At 39.5% G+C, this 15379-nt stretch overlaps 1 protein-coding gene across 9 annotated transcripts in view; it reads left to right on the top strand.

Moving 5' to 3' along the window:
- The window catches only part of FANCM (FA complementation group M), a 98197-nt gene that overhangs the window by 11210 nt on the left and 71608 nt on the right, over positions 1-15379 (top strand). For all 9 annotated transcript variants that reach the window (XM_044933175.2, XM_025270897.3, XM_044933176.2 and 6 more), the window contains 5 exons: positions 3227-3358; positions 5814-5946; positions 6361-6486; positions 7015-7101; positions 10328-10512. In XM_044933175.2, coding sequence (XP_044789110.2) covers positions 3227-3358; positions 5814-5946; positions 6361-6486; positions 7015-7101; positions 10328-10512 — 663 coding nt within the window. The remainder of the gene's footprint in view (positions 1-3226; positions 3359-5813; positions 5947-6360; positions 6487-7014; positions 7102-10327; positions 10513-15379) is intronic.

Here is a 15379-nt window from a genome sequence, read left to right as displayed (position 1 = left end):
TTCTTTGTAAGGAAATGTATTTCAATCCCGGATCCCTGTGTAGCAGTGTTTCTCAACTATCTTACCTACTTGGTGGCATTTGGCAATGTCTTGACACATTTTTGGTTGTTCTACTAACTGGGGGGAGTGGGGTGCAGACTTGCTACTGGCATCCAGTGTACAGAGGCCAGGAATGCTACTTAACATCCCGCAGTGGACAGGAAACGCCCCCAATAACAAAGAATTATCTGGTTCAAGTGGCAGAACTGTAGCTGTAAGAGAAACTGCTTAGACAGTTATCATTTTCAATGGGAGAAATTTGGGATAGCAATTAGTTTTCTAAGGTTCGTGATTACTATCATGCTTGGAGAATACCTTGTTTTTATATCTTTATTGCTATGGATTAAAGATGGCTGCAAATTTCTTTCCATTGAGGGGCAGGGTATATTTCTCTTTCCCTAGAATCTAGGCCAGCCCTCTGCTGACTTCGACCGATAGAATGTGAGGGACCCTGAGCCATGGTGAGCCTCAAAAGAAAGGAGAAGCCAGTAGATAGCTAGAAGTGAGGGTGCAGACATATGGTCCCAGTTGACCTGTTTCAGCTAGCCCCAAGCACTGCCCTGACAGATTTCTTTTTGATTTTTAATACTTTGTTTTGCAATAATTTTAGGCTTTTAGGGAATTTGCAAAAATAGTATGGAGAGTTCCAGTGTAGAGTATGGAGAATACTCCATGGTATTGTATGGAGTAGTATGGAGATACTTTGAGACTATGCAAATATATCTTGTTTCTCAAAATATTTTGTTCACTAACTTTAAAATATAATGATGGTTCTTGCCTACAACAGTTACTTCTGTATTTGCCTAATCATTGTTTCTTGCTTCCCTCATTTTTTTTTGCATTTGTTAATTTGAATGCCTGTATAATGAAGGGCTGTTTCTTCTCCCCTGTTTATTTTTTCAATACTTTATGTTAATGTGGATAATTTTTATACTAATGGATAATTATTTTCTCTTGTGGGTTAAGTGCTGTACTATCATTATTAATTTTATTGCTCAGATTGTTCCAGCTGTGGCCATTAGGAGCTCCTTTAAGATGGCTCCTGTGCCCTTTAGACATAGGCTTTTTTGCAAGGGGTCATCAGGGGAGGCCTTTTGTTTAGTTGCTCAGTCTTGTCCGACTCTTTGCGACCCCGTGGACTGTAACCCTCCTCTATCCATGGGATTCTCCAGGCAACAATACTGGAGTGGGTTGCCATTTCCTCCCCGACAGGGGAGGCCTAGTTCCTCACTTTCTGGCATTACAAGAGGTTTTACAGTCATTTAGTAGTTGTTCTGTCCCAGCTGTGGAATCAGCCATTTCTCCAAGGGATCCTTGTACCTTTTATGGAAGAGTTGTGTTTAAGGACCAAGGCGTGGGAACTGGATACGCTCGTTGCTGTGTTGCCATCACTTCTAGGCCCTCTCTGGGACCTGCCTGAATTCCTTCCTGCAGAAAAACAATCAGGAACAAATAAAATGGTTGCTTTAATCTATGGCATTGTGAATTAGTGTGTTATTCAAGAATAAGTAAACAATGTTTATCTATCATTTAACCTTTAATACGTCTTAAAGAGAAATTTTATAAAAATGTGGTTTGATTTTTGTTTCTAAATTACTTGTAACAAAATTCTAAGTGTTAATAATTTAAGATGTGGCAGAGTCTTTCTGGTAATCATCTCGTAAATACTAATACATTTGGTTATGATTCAATCACTCTGTTTTAAGCATATAAAATTATAATTTGTACTATCATGTGTACTTTAACTTCATTGATTTTTTTAAGATCGCTTCTTTAGACAACAGGTGTGATCAGCAAAGCTGGAAGAGAGGAGCGATTGGAATGTACTAAAATAGCTGTATTTTAGGAAATAAAACATAGGCACAAATTTGAATGGTTAATTACATATTGCTATAGTCCGTATTCATCTGGAGAGCCCTTTTTATCTTCACTGTGGAATCAAGCTCAGGACCTTTTATCTGCTGTTTCCTCTGCCTAGATTGCTCTGTCTTAGAACTTCTTGCGCTAGACCTACTTATCATTCTGCTGTCAAGTATTACCTCTTAAAAGAAACCATCTTTGGTGGCATGAGCGCGTGAAGGACTGTGGCAGCCTGGATGCCCAGCCCCACCGAGAGCGCCGCTGCTGCCACCCATGCAGCAGCAAGCTCTGTCACTGGCCCAGCGCAGGCCACCACCTTTCCTGCAGCTCAGTACCAGAGACGGCCCTGGCCCAGAGCAGTGCACCCCCAGCCAGGGGCCTTCGTGGGGAAGGGCTGCCCAGAAGAGGAAGGGTACTGGGCCAGGTCAAAATCCAAGGACTCGGTCCTCTACATCCTGGGGCCAGACACAGGGCTGAGGCAGGGGATCGTGGCAGCATGGTTGCTGCTGCTCCCAGTGCTAAGTCGCTTCAGTTGTGTCCGACTCTTTGCGACCCCATGGACTGTAGCCCACCAAGCTTCTCTGTCCACGGGATTCTCCAGGCGAGAATACTGGAGTGGGGTGCCATGCCCTCGCTGCTGCTCCCATCCCTCCCACAAAAAACGATAAGGAAACTGTCTTTGTCCACCTTATATAAAAGCAACCCCCTTCCCCACATACAGCATTACTATGTTTTAGGTTCTTGAATACATTTGTCATAATCGCAATTCTCTACTTTCTGTATTTCTTTATTCCTTTCTTCCCTCTATCGAATTTTAACTTTATGAAAGCAGAAATTCGTTTGTCTCAGCCACAATATCCCCAGCATCAAGAACAATGCTTTATACATAGTAAATGCCTAATGAATATTTTTGAAAGAATGAATCAGTGAATGAAATTAAAGGTATTCAAGGCATTTTGACTTTGTCATCACTCCGCAGATATTTATCAGACTTGCACTGATGATGCAACACAAAAAAAAAATTAAGGCCCTCCTTTCATTGTGCTTAGGTTAGGGAAAAGGGAGGAGAGTTAAGAAATAAACAGCTAAACACATATATATTCAATTATAATTGAATCTAATAATTGATTCTGCTGACTCTTATGTATATTATCTGAGGATAAATGTCAAGTACTTTACAATTTTATTATCTCTTCTGTGTTTACTTGAAGTTTGCATTTTAAGACTAGTATATAATTTAACATATATAACTATTTTCCATGTGTGGAAATGATTGTATTTGAAAAAGGATTTTAAAACAAAAACTAAATTTCTTTGAAACTTGCAGATTTTGGAAGCATTTGCCAGTTCTTTGATTCAGAAGAATGTTTTGATGAGAAAAGATATTCCCAATCTAACAAAATACCAGATAATTCTTGCAAGAGATCAATTTAGGAAAAACCCATCTCCAAACATGGTGGTAGGTATTTTAAAATGAATTTTGATGATAGACTAAGTTCTTACTCAAAGCAAGGATGAACTGTAAATAATGATTGGTTTTGGTGTATATTAGCTCATCAGGAATTCAGGTATGATTTATATAGTTTATAGTGAAGTGAGAGTCGCTCAGTCCTGTCTGACTCTTTGCGACCCCTTGGACTATACAGTCCATGGAATTTTCCAGGCCAGAATAATGGAGTGGGTAGCCTTTCCCTTCTCCAGGGGATCTTCCCAACAGGGATCAAACCCAGGTCTCCCACATTGCAGGTGGATTCTTTACCAGCTGAGCCACAAGGGAAGCCCCAACTTTTATACAGTTTATAGAAGCACAAAAATATCTAGCAGGAATACAGTTTGATAATGTGAATTAAGACAAATTTACCTTCTAACATTTTTTAAAGTTTATTTCCTTATTTGGCTGTGTCAGGTCTTAGTTGTGGCACGTGGTATGCAAAGCACATGGGCTCAGTAGTTGTGGCCATGGGCCTAGCTGCCCCACAACTTGTGAGATTCTAGCTCCCTGACCTGGGAGCAAACCCACTTCTTCTGCATTCCAAGGAGGACTCCAAACCACTGGACCACCAGGGAAGTCCCTATCTTGTAACTTTTAAAATTGATCTTTCAGTTCACTTCTGTTCTGCAAAGTCAAAGAAGGATCATAAGAAGGTAGATCTTAACTAACTTTTAGATGTCTGGCATTTAGTCTTAATTCTTCTTCCTGAAGTCAGAGTAAACATTGCAGTAAGCTTTGTATTTTTACTCTTCTTTGGGAAAAAAAATAGATGGTAGGGAACAGATCCATCAGGGAAGGTCCAAAGTCAGAAGAGTTGCTCACAAGCACAAAAAGGCACTGACTCATTCTTGGAACTGAGAATACATGTGCAAAGGAACAGGGCAACTGTTAAAGGCATGAAGGAGACCGTGAGCAAATGGATTTGACTGACGTGAAGGATTGAGGAGGTCACATATGTTGGTTACTCTAGTTTGTGACTGCCTGGGAGTAGCTGTAAATGTTACACTAGAATTAAGGACTTTATTCTGTAGTATCTGGGGAACCACAAAGGAAGTTTTCTGTGAAATTGCAGTGTATTATTTTAAACTTTAGTAAAGCTGAGCACCGAAGAATTGATGCTTTTGAACTGTGGTGTTGGAGAAGACTCTTGAGAGTCCCTTGGACTGCAAGGAGATCCAACCAGTCCATTCTAAAGGAGATCAGTCCTGGGTGTTCTTTGGAAGGAATGATGCTAAAGCTGAAACTCCAGTACTTTGGCCACCTCATGCAAAGAGCTGACTCATTGGAAAAGACTCTGATGCTGGGCGGGATTGGGGGCAGGAGGAGAAGGGGATGACAGAGGATGAGATGGCTGGATGGCATCACCGACTCGATGGACGTGAGTTTGAGTGAACTCTGGGAGTTGGTGATGGACAGGGAGGCCTGGCGTGCTGCGATTCATGGGGTTGCAGAGTTGGACGCGACTGAGCGACTAAACTGAACTGAAAGTGTTTAAAGTTTATTCTAAGAGTTAAAGTTTCATTGAAATTTTAAATCATAAATCTAAACATGTTGAACTTGATCCACTGATAGTATTGTTTTATCCTTTTAGGTAATTAGGGTGCCATTTTAGAATATCACTATCCTAGAAACATTTAAAATGAGTGTAACTGGTGTTAATTGCTAGTAAAAATGTAAGGTATTGAATAATATTCTTCATCTCTAATAAAGGAAAATGATTAAAATACATTCTCAGTGGTCTTCTTTAAAGGTATCTTATCATATAGATATACCCACCTTTGCTCCCCTAAAAGGAATATGTACTTCACTTTTCCTTGAGAGTAGTGGTTAAAAGCACAACGATATTGGGCCAGATTTCCTGGGTGTAAATAGTGGCTCCGCTACTTACCACCTGTATGAGCTTCTGCATCTCTAAATGGGCATGACAGTAGTACCTCCCTCCTAGGTATTAAGATCACTAAGTTTGTGTAAGTAGTGTTCTTGTAACCCTGTTCAGATGTTACTGTGGCATGTGTACTTGGTGTTAAATGTTAGTGTTAAAGAGTTTGACTCAATATGTGTCCTGATGTCAGAAACCATTGAATAGGCCCATATCTGTTTTATTTTCCCTTGTATCCCAAATGTCTTTCTCAGTGCTTAGCAATAGTAGATGCTTATTAAATTCTTTTGAAAGGCCAAATGAATCTATACACTGCTAGTAATTTACCTGTAAAGAAAAACAGCATATGGTAAATATTCACCCCTTCATTTATTCTCTTTAAAATGTAAGTTTCCTGTTGAATTAAATGAAGGGGCAGATTTTATATAGAATACACTTTGATCACAGGACATTCAATAGAACCAGTAAGTTCTGCATAGTATATGTATCTTCATTTCTTTCTCTGGGTAAATTTGATACATGCTTTTTTTATTATTATTTTAGGGAATCCAACAAGGCATAATCGAGGGAGAGTTTGCTATTTGTATTAGTTTATATCATGGTTATGAATTATTGCAGCAAATGGGAATGAGATCATTATATTTCTTCCTCTGTGGAATTATGGATGGAACTAAAGGTAAATTATATGGAATTATTTAAAGAAGTGATGACACGTATTATTTTGCTTAATGATATGTATATTGAACGGTTTGGATTACTTAAGGGGCTTTACTTTAAAAAGCAATGAAATAGTTATATCACAAATTTTTTCTTCTTCCTTTTATTTTGCTTAAACAATAGACATATTTTTCTTGCAGTTCTGGAGACTGGGTAGTCCAAGATTAAAAAACATCCCAACCCATGTTTGATTTTTGATATATTACTGGAAAAAAGGGAGCCATTCATTAATACAAATGTGAATGTGAAACTGGAAAAAGTTGCTGGTTTTCATTTTTAAATTTGAAAAACTTGCATTCACTGCTGAATTGTAATTTCTTCTAAATAAATAATGCACTTGATAAATGGGAAAATGTTTTCTTAATTTCTGAAGGAATGACTCGGGCAAAAAATGAACTTAGCCGAAACACGGACTTCATGAAACTCTATGATCATCTGGATAGCATGTTTGCACATACACGTAGTACTTCAACAAGCGGCGTTTCTGCTATCCAGAAAGGTCTGTTTTTTTCTTTTAAATTTTTATATTGTTTTTTCTTTATCAAGGTTAATTTTAAAATTAAGCTTCATTGATCCACATGTCTGTTTATACCTACTTATATTTCTGAAACCATAGACCTGTTAAACATAAAAATTTTACTATTCAACTTAGGATAATATATATTCAAGTAGTTCATGAACTTTAAACATACAATAGAAATTAGTAGTTGTTGTTACTGGTGGTGAAAATTTTCAGAACTACAAAAGCTACTGATTGTAGCTTAAATAAATGTGAGCTTTTGCCTTCTGCTTTGCTGCTTAATCCTATTTGGATTATTTCTCTGAATGAAATTTTCATAACAATTCAGTTTATTTTACAGTAAGGTTTATGTGCTACCCAGATGCCAGTTACTGTTTAAATAAATTTTTAAAAAATGAGTTTTAACAAATCCATTTTGAAAAGGATAATTAAAATACATGAATGTAATGGAATATGAAAAAAAACACAGAAAAGTTTTTTGTTTGTTGTTTTTTTCTTTCCCCCCAGGAGGTAAAGATAAAAAGTTCTGCTATAGTCATCCAAAATTAAAGAAATTAGAAGAAGTTGTAGTTGAACACTTCAAGTCATGGAATGGTAGGTTGTATTTAATATCCTAAAGGCAAGGCAAAGTCATGAGAAAGCTAATTATTTGTTAGTTTTTGCTAACATTTCTTATGGAGAAGATGAGCTTTTAATTATTCTGGATTATTAATATAAAGAAAAACTTAGAAATTTTGGCAGCATATGGGCCAGGGAGATGGTGGAAATGTTAACAATAGGGTATTATGTGAAAAAGAAAAGTCAGCCTAGGACAGTATAAGGCAAGGAGATAGTAAAAACTGTATATAATATTTAGTTCAGTTCATTTCAGTTCAGTCACTCAGTCGTGTCCAACTCTTTGCAACCCCATGGACCCCAGTATGCCAGGCCTCCCTGTCCACCACCAACTCCTGGAGTTCACTCAGATTCACATCAATCGAGTCAGTGATGCCATCCAGCCATCTCATCCTCTGTCGTCCCCTTCTCCTCCTGCCTTCAGTCTTTCCCAGCATCAGGGTCTTTTCAGATGAGTCAGCTCTTCGCATCAGGTAGCCAAAGGATTGGGGTTTCAGCTTCAGCATCAATCCTTCCAGTGAATATTCAGGACTGGTTTCCTTTAGGACAGACTGGTTGGATCTCCTTGCAGTCCAAGGGACTCAAAAGAATCTTCTCCAACACCACAGTTCAAGAGCATCAATTCTTTGGCTCTCAGCAGCTTTATAGTCCAGCTTTCACATTCGTACATGACACTGGAAAAACCATGGCTTCGACAAGACAGACCTTTGTTGGCAAAGGAATGTCTCTGCTTTTTAATATGCTGTCTAGGTTGGTCATAACTTTCCTTCCAAGGAGTAAATGTCTTTTAAAAAACTTCATGGCTGCAGTCACCATCTGCAGTGATTTTGGACCCCAAAAAGTAAAGTCTGTCACTGTTTCTGGAATTTATCTGGAATACTTTTCCTTACAAAAGCACCTGCTTCTTTTTCCTTCAGATCAGATCAGTTGCTCAGTCGTGTCCGACTCTTTGCGACCCCATGAATTGCAGCATGCCAGGTCTCCCTGTCCATCACCAACTCCCGGAGTTCACTCAAATTCACAGCCATTGAGTCGGTGATGCCATCCAGCCATCTCATCTTCTGTCGTCCTCTTCTCCTCCTACCCCCAATCCCTCCCAGCATCAGAGTCTTTTCCAATGAGTCAACTCTTCGCATGAGGTGGCCAAAGTACTGGAGTTTCAGCTTTAGCATCATTCCTTCCAAAGAAATCTCAGGGCTGATCTCCTTCAGAATGGACTGGTTTGATCTCCTTGTAGTCCAAGGGGCTCTCAAGAGTCTTCTCCAACACCACAGTTCAAAAGCATCAATTCTTCGGCGCTCAGCCTTCTTCACAGTCCAACTCTCACATCCATACATGCCCACAGGAATAACCATAGCCTTGACTAGACGAACCTTTGTTGGCAAAATAATGTCTCTGCTTCTGAATCTGCTATCTAGGTTGGTCATAACTTTCCTTCCAAGGAGTAAGCGTCTGTTAATTTCATGGCTGCAGTCACCATCTGCAGTGATTTTGGATCCCAGAAAAATAAAGTCTGACATTGTTTCCACTGTTTCCCCATCTATTTCCCATGAAGTGGTGGGACCAGATGCCATGATCTTCGTTTTCTGAATGTTGAGCTTGAAGCCAACTTTTTCACTCTCCTCTTTCACTTTCATCAAGAGGCTTTTTAGTTCCTCTTCACTTTCTGCCATAAGGGTGGTGTCATCTGCATATCTGAGGTGATTGATATTTCTCCCAGCAATCTTGATTCCAGCTTGTGTTTCTTCCAGTCCAGCATATCTCATGATGTACTCTGCATATAGGTTAAATAAACAGGGTGACAATATACAGCCTTGACGTACTCCTTTTCCTATTTGGAATCAGTCTGTTTTTCCATGTCCAATTCTAACTGTTGCTTCCTGACCTGCATACAGATTTCTCAAGGGCAGATCAGGTGGTCTGGGATTCCCATCTCTTTCAGAATTTTCCACAGTTTATTGTGATCCACACAGTCAAAGGCTTTGGTATAGTCAATAAAGCAGAAGTAGATGTTTTTCTGGAACTCTCTTGCTTTTTCCATGATCCAGCAGATGTTGGCAATTTGATCTCTGGTTCCTCTCCCTTTTCTAAAACCAGCTTGAACATCAGGAAGTTCACGGTTCACATATTGCTGAAGCCTGGCTTGGAGAATTTTGAACATTACTAGTGTGTGAGATGAGTAGCTTTATGTGTATTAAGTCATTTAATTCATGAAGATTAAATGAGTTAATATATAAAATGCATAGTGGAGTCCCTGGCACACACATGATTAATGTAATATGAATTGTGTTTCGGAAGGATTGTCAGAGTCCCATGCAAGGTTAAAAAACAAAAGGAAACAAACAACAAAAGCCCCCCACTGCCCCACAGCTTGCAATTAGTAACCAGTTGTTATACTCAAGTCTGCATACCTTATATTTACTATTTGATTTCATCATCACCTCAATCCATTTTAAAGTGAAGTCGCTCAGTTGTGTCCAACTCTTTGCAGCCCCATGGACTGTAGCCCACCAGGCTCCTCCATCCGTGGGATTTTCCAGGCAAGAATACTGGAGTGGGTTGCCATTCCCTTCTCCAGTCCATTTTAGATATTAAGAAACTAAAGCTTAAAGAGATTAAATGAAATAGATTAAATCACTGCCATGGTCACACATTGCCCAGAGACTAAGTGATCCAGCCTCTAAATCATGTTATTCGTGCATTCTACTCCTCCCAAGCACAGAGACAGTGGAAGCAGCTTTGTGACTGCATGTAGGGTATATTCTGTAGTTTTCCTTAGAGAATTTGAAAGTATCAATAATTCAGGGACAGAGTACCATGACCTGGATTAAGACAGTGCCTAGTGAACAGAAAGGAAAGGGAGGTTTTAGAGAATCAGTGGACGCTCTGTAGACCTGTGCTTCTGGTTTAGAAGGTAACGAGGCATAAGAAGCATCATGCATAAATTGAAGGACTGATCACAAGCTAACTTTTATTTGGTCTCTTTGGGTTTTGTTTTACCATAGCCAGTGAGAGATAAGGAGCCAGGTTTATTACGGTGGAAGAAGAGAGGGAAGGAAAACCGGCAAAGGTTTAAGATGCTTTACTCTTTTGAAAGAACTGTTACAGCTGTAACTCACTGGTACATAGTTTCCGGTTTGTTTGCCTTTTGAATTATCTAAATGCTTTTTTTAAGTTGTAATTAAAGTATCTTTTGGTTATACAGCCCGAAAGACGTCTGATAAGAAGTGTGATGAGACCAGAGTTATGATCTTCTCTTCATTTCGAGATAGTGTTCAAGAAATTGCAGAAATGCTTTTACCGCATCAGCCAATTATTAGAGTAATGACTTTTGTTGGACATGCCTCGGGAAAAAGCATGAAAGGTTTTACGCAGAAGGAGCAACTGGAGGTAATTATTTTTTGAGTTGATGAATATAAAAATAAAATTGATTCGCTTTGCACTTATGCCATTTTATTTTGTTAAGCTATAGCTTAAAGATAATTTTATAGTAAATATATAAATAAACCTAGGCATATTTTGGCATTGCCTTTCTTTGGGATTGGAATGAAAACTGACCTTTAGCAGTCCTGTGGCCACTGCTGAGTTTTCAGAATTTGCTGGCATATTGAGTGCAGCATTTTCACAGCATCATCTTTTAGGATTTGAAATAGCTCAACTCAGATTCCATCACCTCCACTAGCTTTGTTCGTAGTGATGCTTCCTAAGGCCCACTTGACTTCGCATTCCAGGATGTCTGGCTCTAGGTGAGTGATCATATCATCATAATTATCTGGGTCATGAGATCTGTTTTGTATAGTTCTTCTGTGTATTCTTGCCACCTCCTCTTAATATGTTCTGCTTCTGTTAGGTCCATACCATTTCTGTCCTTTATTGTGCCCATCTTTGCATGAAATGTTTCCTTGGTATCTCTAATTTTCTTGAAGAGATCTCTAGTCTTTACCTTGCTATTGTTTTCCTCTATTTCTTTGCATTGATCACTGAGGAAACCTTTCTTATATCTCCTTGCTATTCTTTGGAACTCTGCATTCAAATGGGTATATCTTTCCTTTTCTCCTTTGCCTTCTGCTTCTCTTCTTTTCACAGCTATTTGTAAGGCTTCCTCAGACAACCATTTTGCCTTTTTTGCATTTCTTTTTCTTGGGGATGGTCTTGATCCCTGCCTCCTGTACAATGTCACGAACCTCTGTCCGTAGTTCTTCAGGCGCTCTATCAGATCTAGTCCCTTAAATCTATTTCTCACTTCCACTGTATAATCATAAGGGATTTGATTTAGGTCATACCTGAATGGTCTAGTGGTATTCCCTACTGTCTTCAATTTAAGTCTGAATTTGGCAATAAGGAGTTCATGATCTGAGCCTCAGTCAGCTCCCAGTCTTGTTTTCGCTGACTATATAGAGCTTCTCCACTTTTGGCTGCAAAGAATATTATCAATCTGATTTTGGTATTGGCCATCTGGTGACGTCCATGTGTAGAGCCTTCTCTTCTGTTGTTGGAAGAAGGTGTTTGCTCTGACCAGCGCGTTCTCTTGGCAAAACTCTATTAGCCTTTGCCCTGCTTCATTCTGTACTCCAAGATCAAATTTGCCTGTTACTCCAGGTATTTCTTGACTCTCTACTTTTGCATTCCAGTCCCATATAATGAAAAGGACATCTTACACGCTAGCAAAGTAATGCTCAAAATTCTCCAAGCCAGGCTTCAACAGTGCGTGAACCATGAGCTTCCAAATGTTCAGGCTGGATTTAGAAAAGAGGAACCAGAGATCAAATTGCCAACATCCGCTGTATCATCGAAAAAGCAAGAGTTCCAGAAAAACATCTATTTCTGCTTTATTGACTATGCCAAAGCCTTTGACTGTGTGGATCACAATCAACTGTGGAAAATTCTGAAAGAGATGGGACTACCAGACCACCTGACCTGCCTCCTGAGAAATCTGTATGCAGGTCAGGAAGCAACAGTTGGAATTGGACATGGAACAACAGACTGGTTCCAAATCAGGAAAGGAGTACATCAAGGCTGTATATTGTCACCCTGCTTATTTAACTTATATGCAGAGTACATCATGAGAGACGCTGAGCTGGATGAAGCACAAGCTGGAATCAAGATTGCCAGGAGAAGTATCAGTCACCTCAGATATGCAGATGACACCACCCATAAGGCAGAAAGCGAAGAACTGAAGAGCCTGTTGATGAAAGTGAAAGAGGAAAGTGAAAAAGTTGGCTTAAAGCTCAACATTCAGAAAACTAAGATTATGGCATCTGGTCCCATCACTTCATGGCAAATAGATGGGGAAACAGTGGAAGCACTGACAGACTTTATTTTTGGGGCTCCAAAATCACTGCAGATGGTGACTGCAGCCATGAAATTAAAATACGCTTGCTCCTTAGAAGAAAAGTTATGACCAACCTAGACAGCATATTAAAAAGCAAAGACATTACTTTGCCAGCAAAAGTCTGTCTAGTCAGAGTTATGGTTTTTCCAGTAGTCATGTATGGATGTGAGATTTGGACTATAAAGAAAGCTGAGTTCTGAAAAATTAATGCTTTTTTTTTTTTTTGGAAGATCTTATCTTTAATAGGAATTTAATTTGGGATTACTCTGTAATGAAGTATTTAGCCACAAGGTGGTGGTGTTACACAATATAGACCTGGCTTAGGTTCTTTTTTTTTTTTTTTTTTTTTTTTACTTTTACTTAACAATATTGTATTGGTTTTGCCATACATCAACATGAATCCACCACGGGTGTACACGTGTTCCCCATCCTGAACCCTCCTCCCACCTCCCTCCCTGTACCATCCCTCTGGGTCATCCCAGTGCACCAGCCCCAAGCTTCCTGTATCCTGCATCAAACCTGGACTGGTGATTAGTTTCTTATATGATATTATACATGTTTCAGTGCCATTCTCCTAAATCATTCCCCCCTCTCCCTCTCCCACAGAGTCCAAAAGACTGTTCTATGCATCTGTGTCTCTTTTGCTATCTCGCATACAGGGTTATCGTTACCATTTTTCTAAATTCCACATATATGCATTAGTATACTATATTGGTGTTTTTCTTTCTGGCTTACTTCACTCTGTGTAATAGGCTCCAGTTTCATCCACCTCATTAGAACTGATTCAAATGTATTCTTTTTAATGGCTGAGTAATACTCCATTGTGTATATGTACCACAGCTTTCTTATCCATTCATCTGCTGATGGGCATCTAGGTTGCTTCCATGTCCTGGCTATTATAAACAGTGCTGCGATGAACATTGGGGTGCTTTTGAACTGTAGTGTTGGAGAAGACTCTTGAGAGTCCCTTGGACTGCAAGGAGATCCAACCAGTCCATCCTAAAGGAAATCAGTCCTGAATATTCATTGGAAGGACTGATGCTGAAGCTGAAACTCCAGTCTTTGGCCCCCTGATGTGAAGAGCTGACTCATTTGAAAAGGGCCTGATGCTGGGAAAGATTGAAGGTGGGAGGAGAAGGGGATGACCAAGGATGAAATGGTTGTATGGTGTCAACTTGATGGACATGAGTTTGAGCAAGCTCCAGGAGTTGATGATGTACTGGGAGGCCTGGTGTGCTGCAGTCCATGGGGTCGCAAAGAGTCGGACACAACTGTATGGAGGCATATTTTGAAAGACCAAAAAAGTATATTTTTTTTAATTTTGAATATTTTTAAGCACATTTGAGCAGAAAGGCTCTGGAATCACACTATATAGGTTGGAGTCCTAGCTTTTCCACTGATAAATTTTTTTACTTACTGTGCCTCAGTTTGATTATCTGTAAACAAACTCCATAGACCTATTGTAAATATTAAATGAAATCATACAACAGAGCCTTCAGTAAATGTTTACTATTTATTTATCTTAAGTCATTTTAGTTATTTATTCCAAACAAATAATGATTGTATCACTTTTTTCTATTTAAAAATCTTCAAAATGTGGTCAGAGAAAAGAAACCATGGTGATATTTAAGGTAGCTGTATGCACTGAATATTGGTCACAAGTTTTCTGAGTGCTGTGCTGTGCTTTGGGGTAATTTTAAACTATTGCTTTTTTTTTTTTTAAACTGTGTACAGCGTTTTGCAGATTAGCTGTAAGTCTGCACTTGAGCAGTCTCTGACAATTAGGTATGTCTTTAACAGCTAATTTATTTTCAAAGATTCTTTCTTGAATCTGTCAACATGAAAAGATGAGGACTCCTACATTTACATACTTCTGATACTAGTCTCCACTGCCCTCAAAAGAGTCTGTGTAAGTAAACAAGTGATGACATCACAGAGGAAGTGGGGTGCCAGGTTCTTTAGGATCTTGTAGGTCATTTCTATTTTAATGACTGGATTTTTCTCTGAGTGAGATGAGCAGAAGCCCTTGGAGAATTTAGAGCAGAGGAGGGTCATTGCCTGACTGATACTTTAAAAGAATCACACTGGCTGCTGTCTTCAGAATAAACTATAGGGGCTAAGGGTGGAAATAGAAAGACCAATTGGAAGAATTATGACAATAATTCAAGCTAAAGACAATGGTGGCTTGGACTACGTGGAAGCAGGGAAGTTTGCAAGAAACCATTGGATTATGGATATATTTTCAAGGTCAAGTTGACAGGCTGCTGCTGTCGCTTCAGTCGTGTCCGACTCTGTGCGACCCCATAGACGGCAGCCCACCAGGCTCCCCCGTCCCTGGGATTCTCCAGGCAAGAACACTGGAGTGAGTTGCCATTTCCTTCTCCAATGCATGAAAGTGAAAAGTGAAAGTGAAGTCGCTTAGTCATGTCCGACTCTTAGCGACCCCATGGAATGCAGCCCACCAGGCTCCTCCATCCATGGGATTTTCCAGGCAAGAGTACTGGAGTGGGGTGCCATTGCCTTCTCCAAAGTTGACAGGACTCCTGACAGATTTAGAGTGGGATCTGAGATAAAGGAGTTGACTTTGACTTTTTCATTAACTCATTGTCATGCTAGTATACTTCCCGTAACTTGATCAGGGAATCCTGGTGAAGAGAAGAAAAAATAATTTTCCCTCTACCCTTCTGAGTTCTTAGCTGCAACCTCTGTAATAAAAGACAGATTTACAAGAGAAAAACAAACTGAAGCTTATTAACAAATGTATACTGGGCTTCTCTGGTGGCTCAGTGGTAAAGAATCCACCTGCCAATGGTAAAGAATCTACCTGCCAATGTAAGAGACATGGGTTCAATCCCTGGTCTGGGAAAATCCCACATGGCATGGTGTAACTAAGTCCAGGAGTCACAACTTTTGAGTCTGTGCTCT

The sequence above is a fragment of the Bubalus bubalis genome, chromosome 20 (genome assembly GCF_019923935.1).
Source record: "Bubalus bubalis isolate 160015118507 breed Murrah chromosome 20, NDDB_SH_1, whole genome shotgun sequence".
NCBI classification, from domain to species: Eukaryota; Metazoa; Chordata; class Mammalia; order Artiodactyla; family Bovidae; genus Bubalus; species Bubalus bubalis.
Note: the sequence above shows the minus strand (reverse complement) of the source record. Positions and strands in the feature narration are given on the sequence as shown.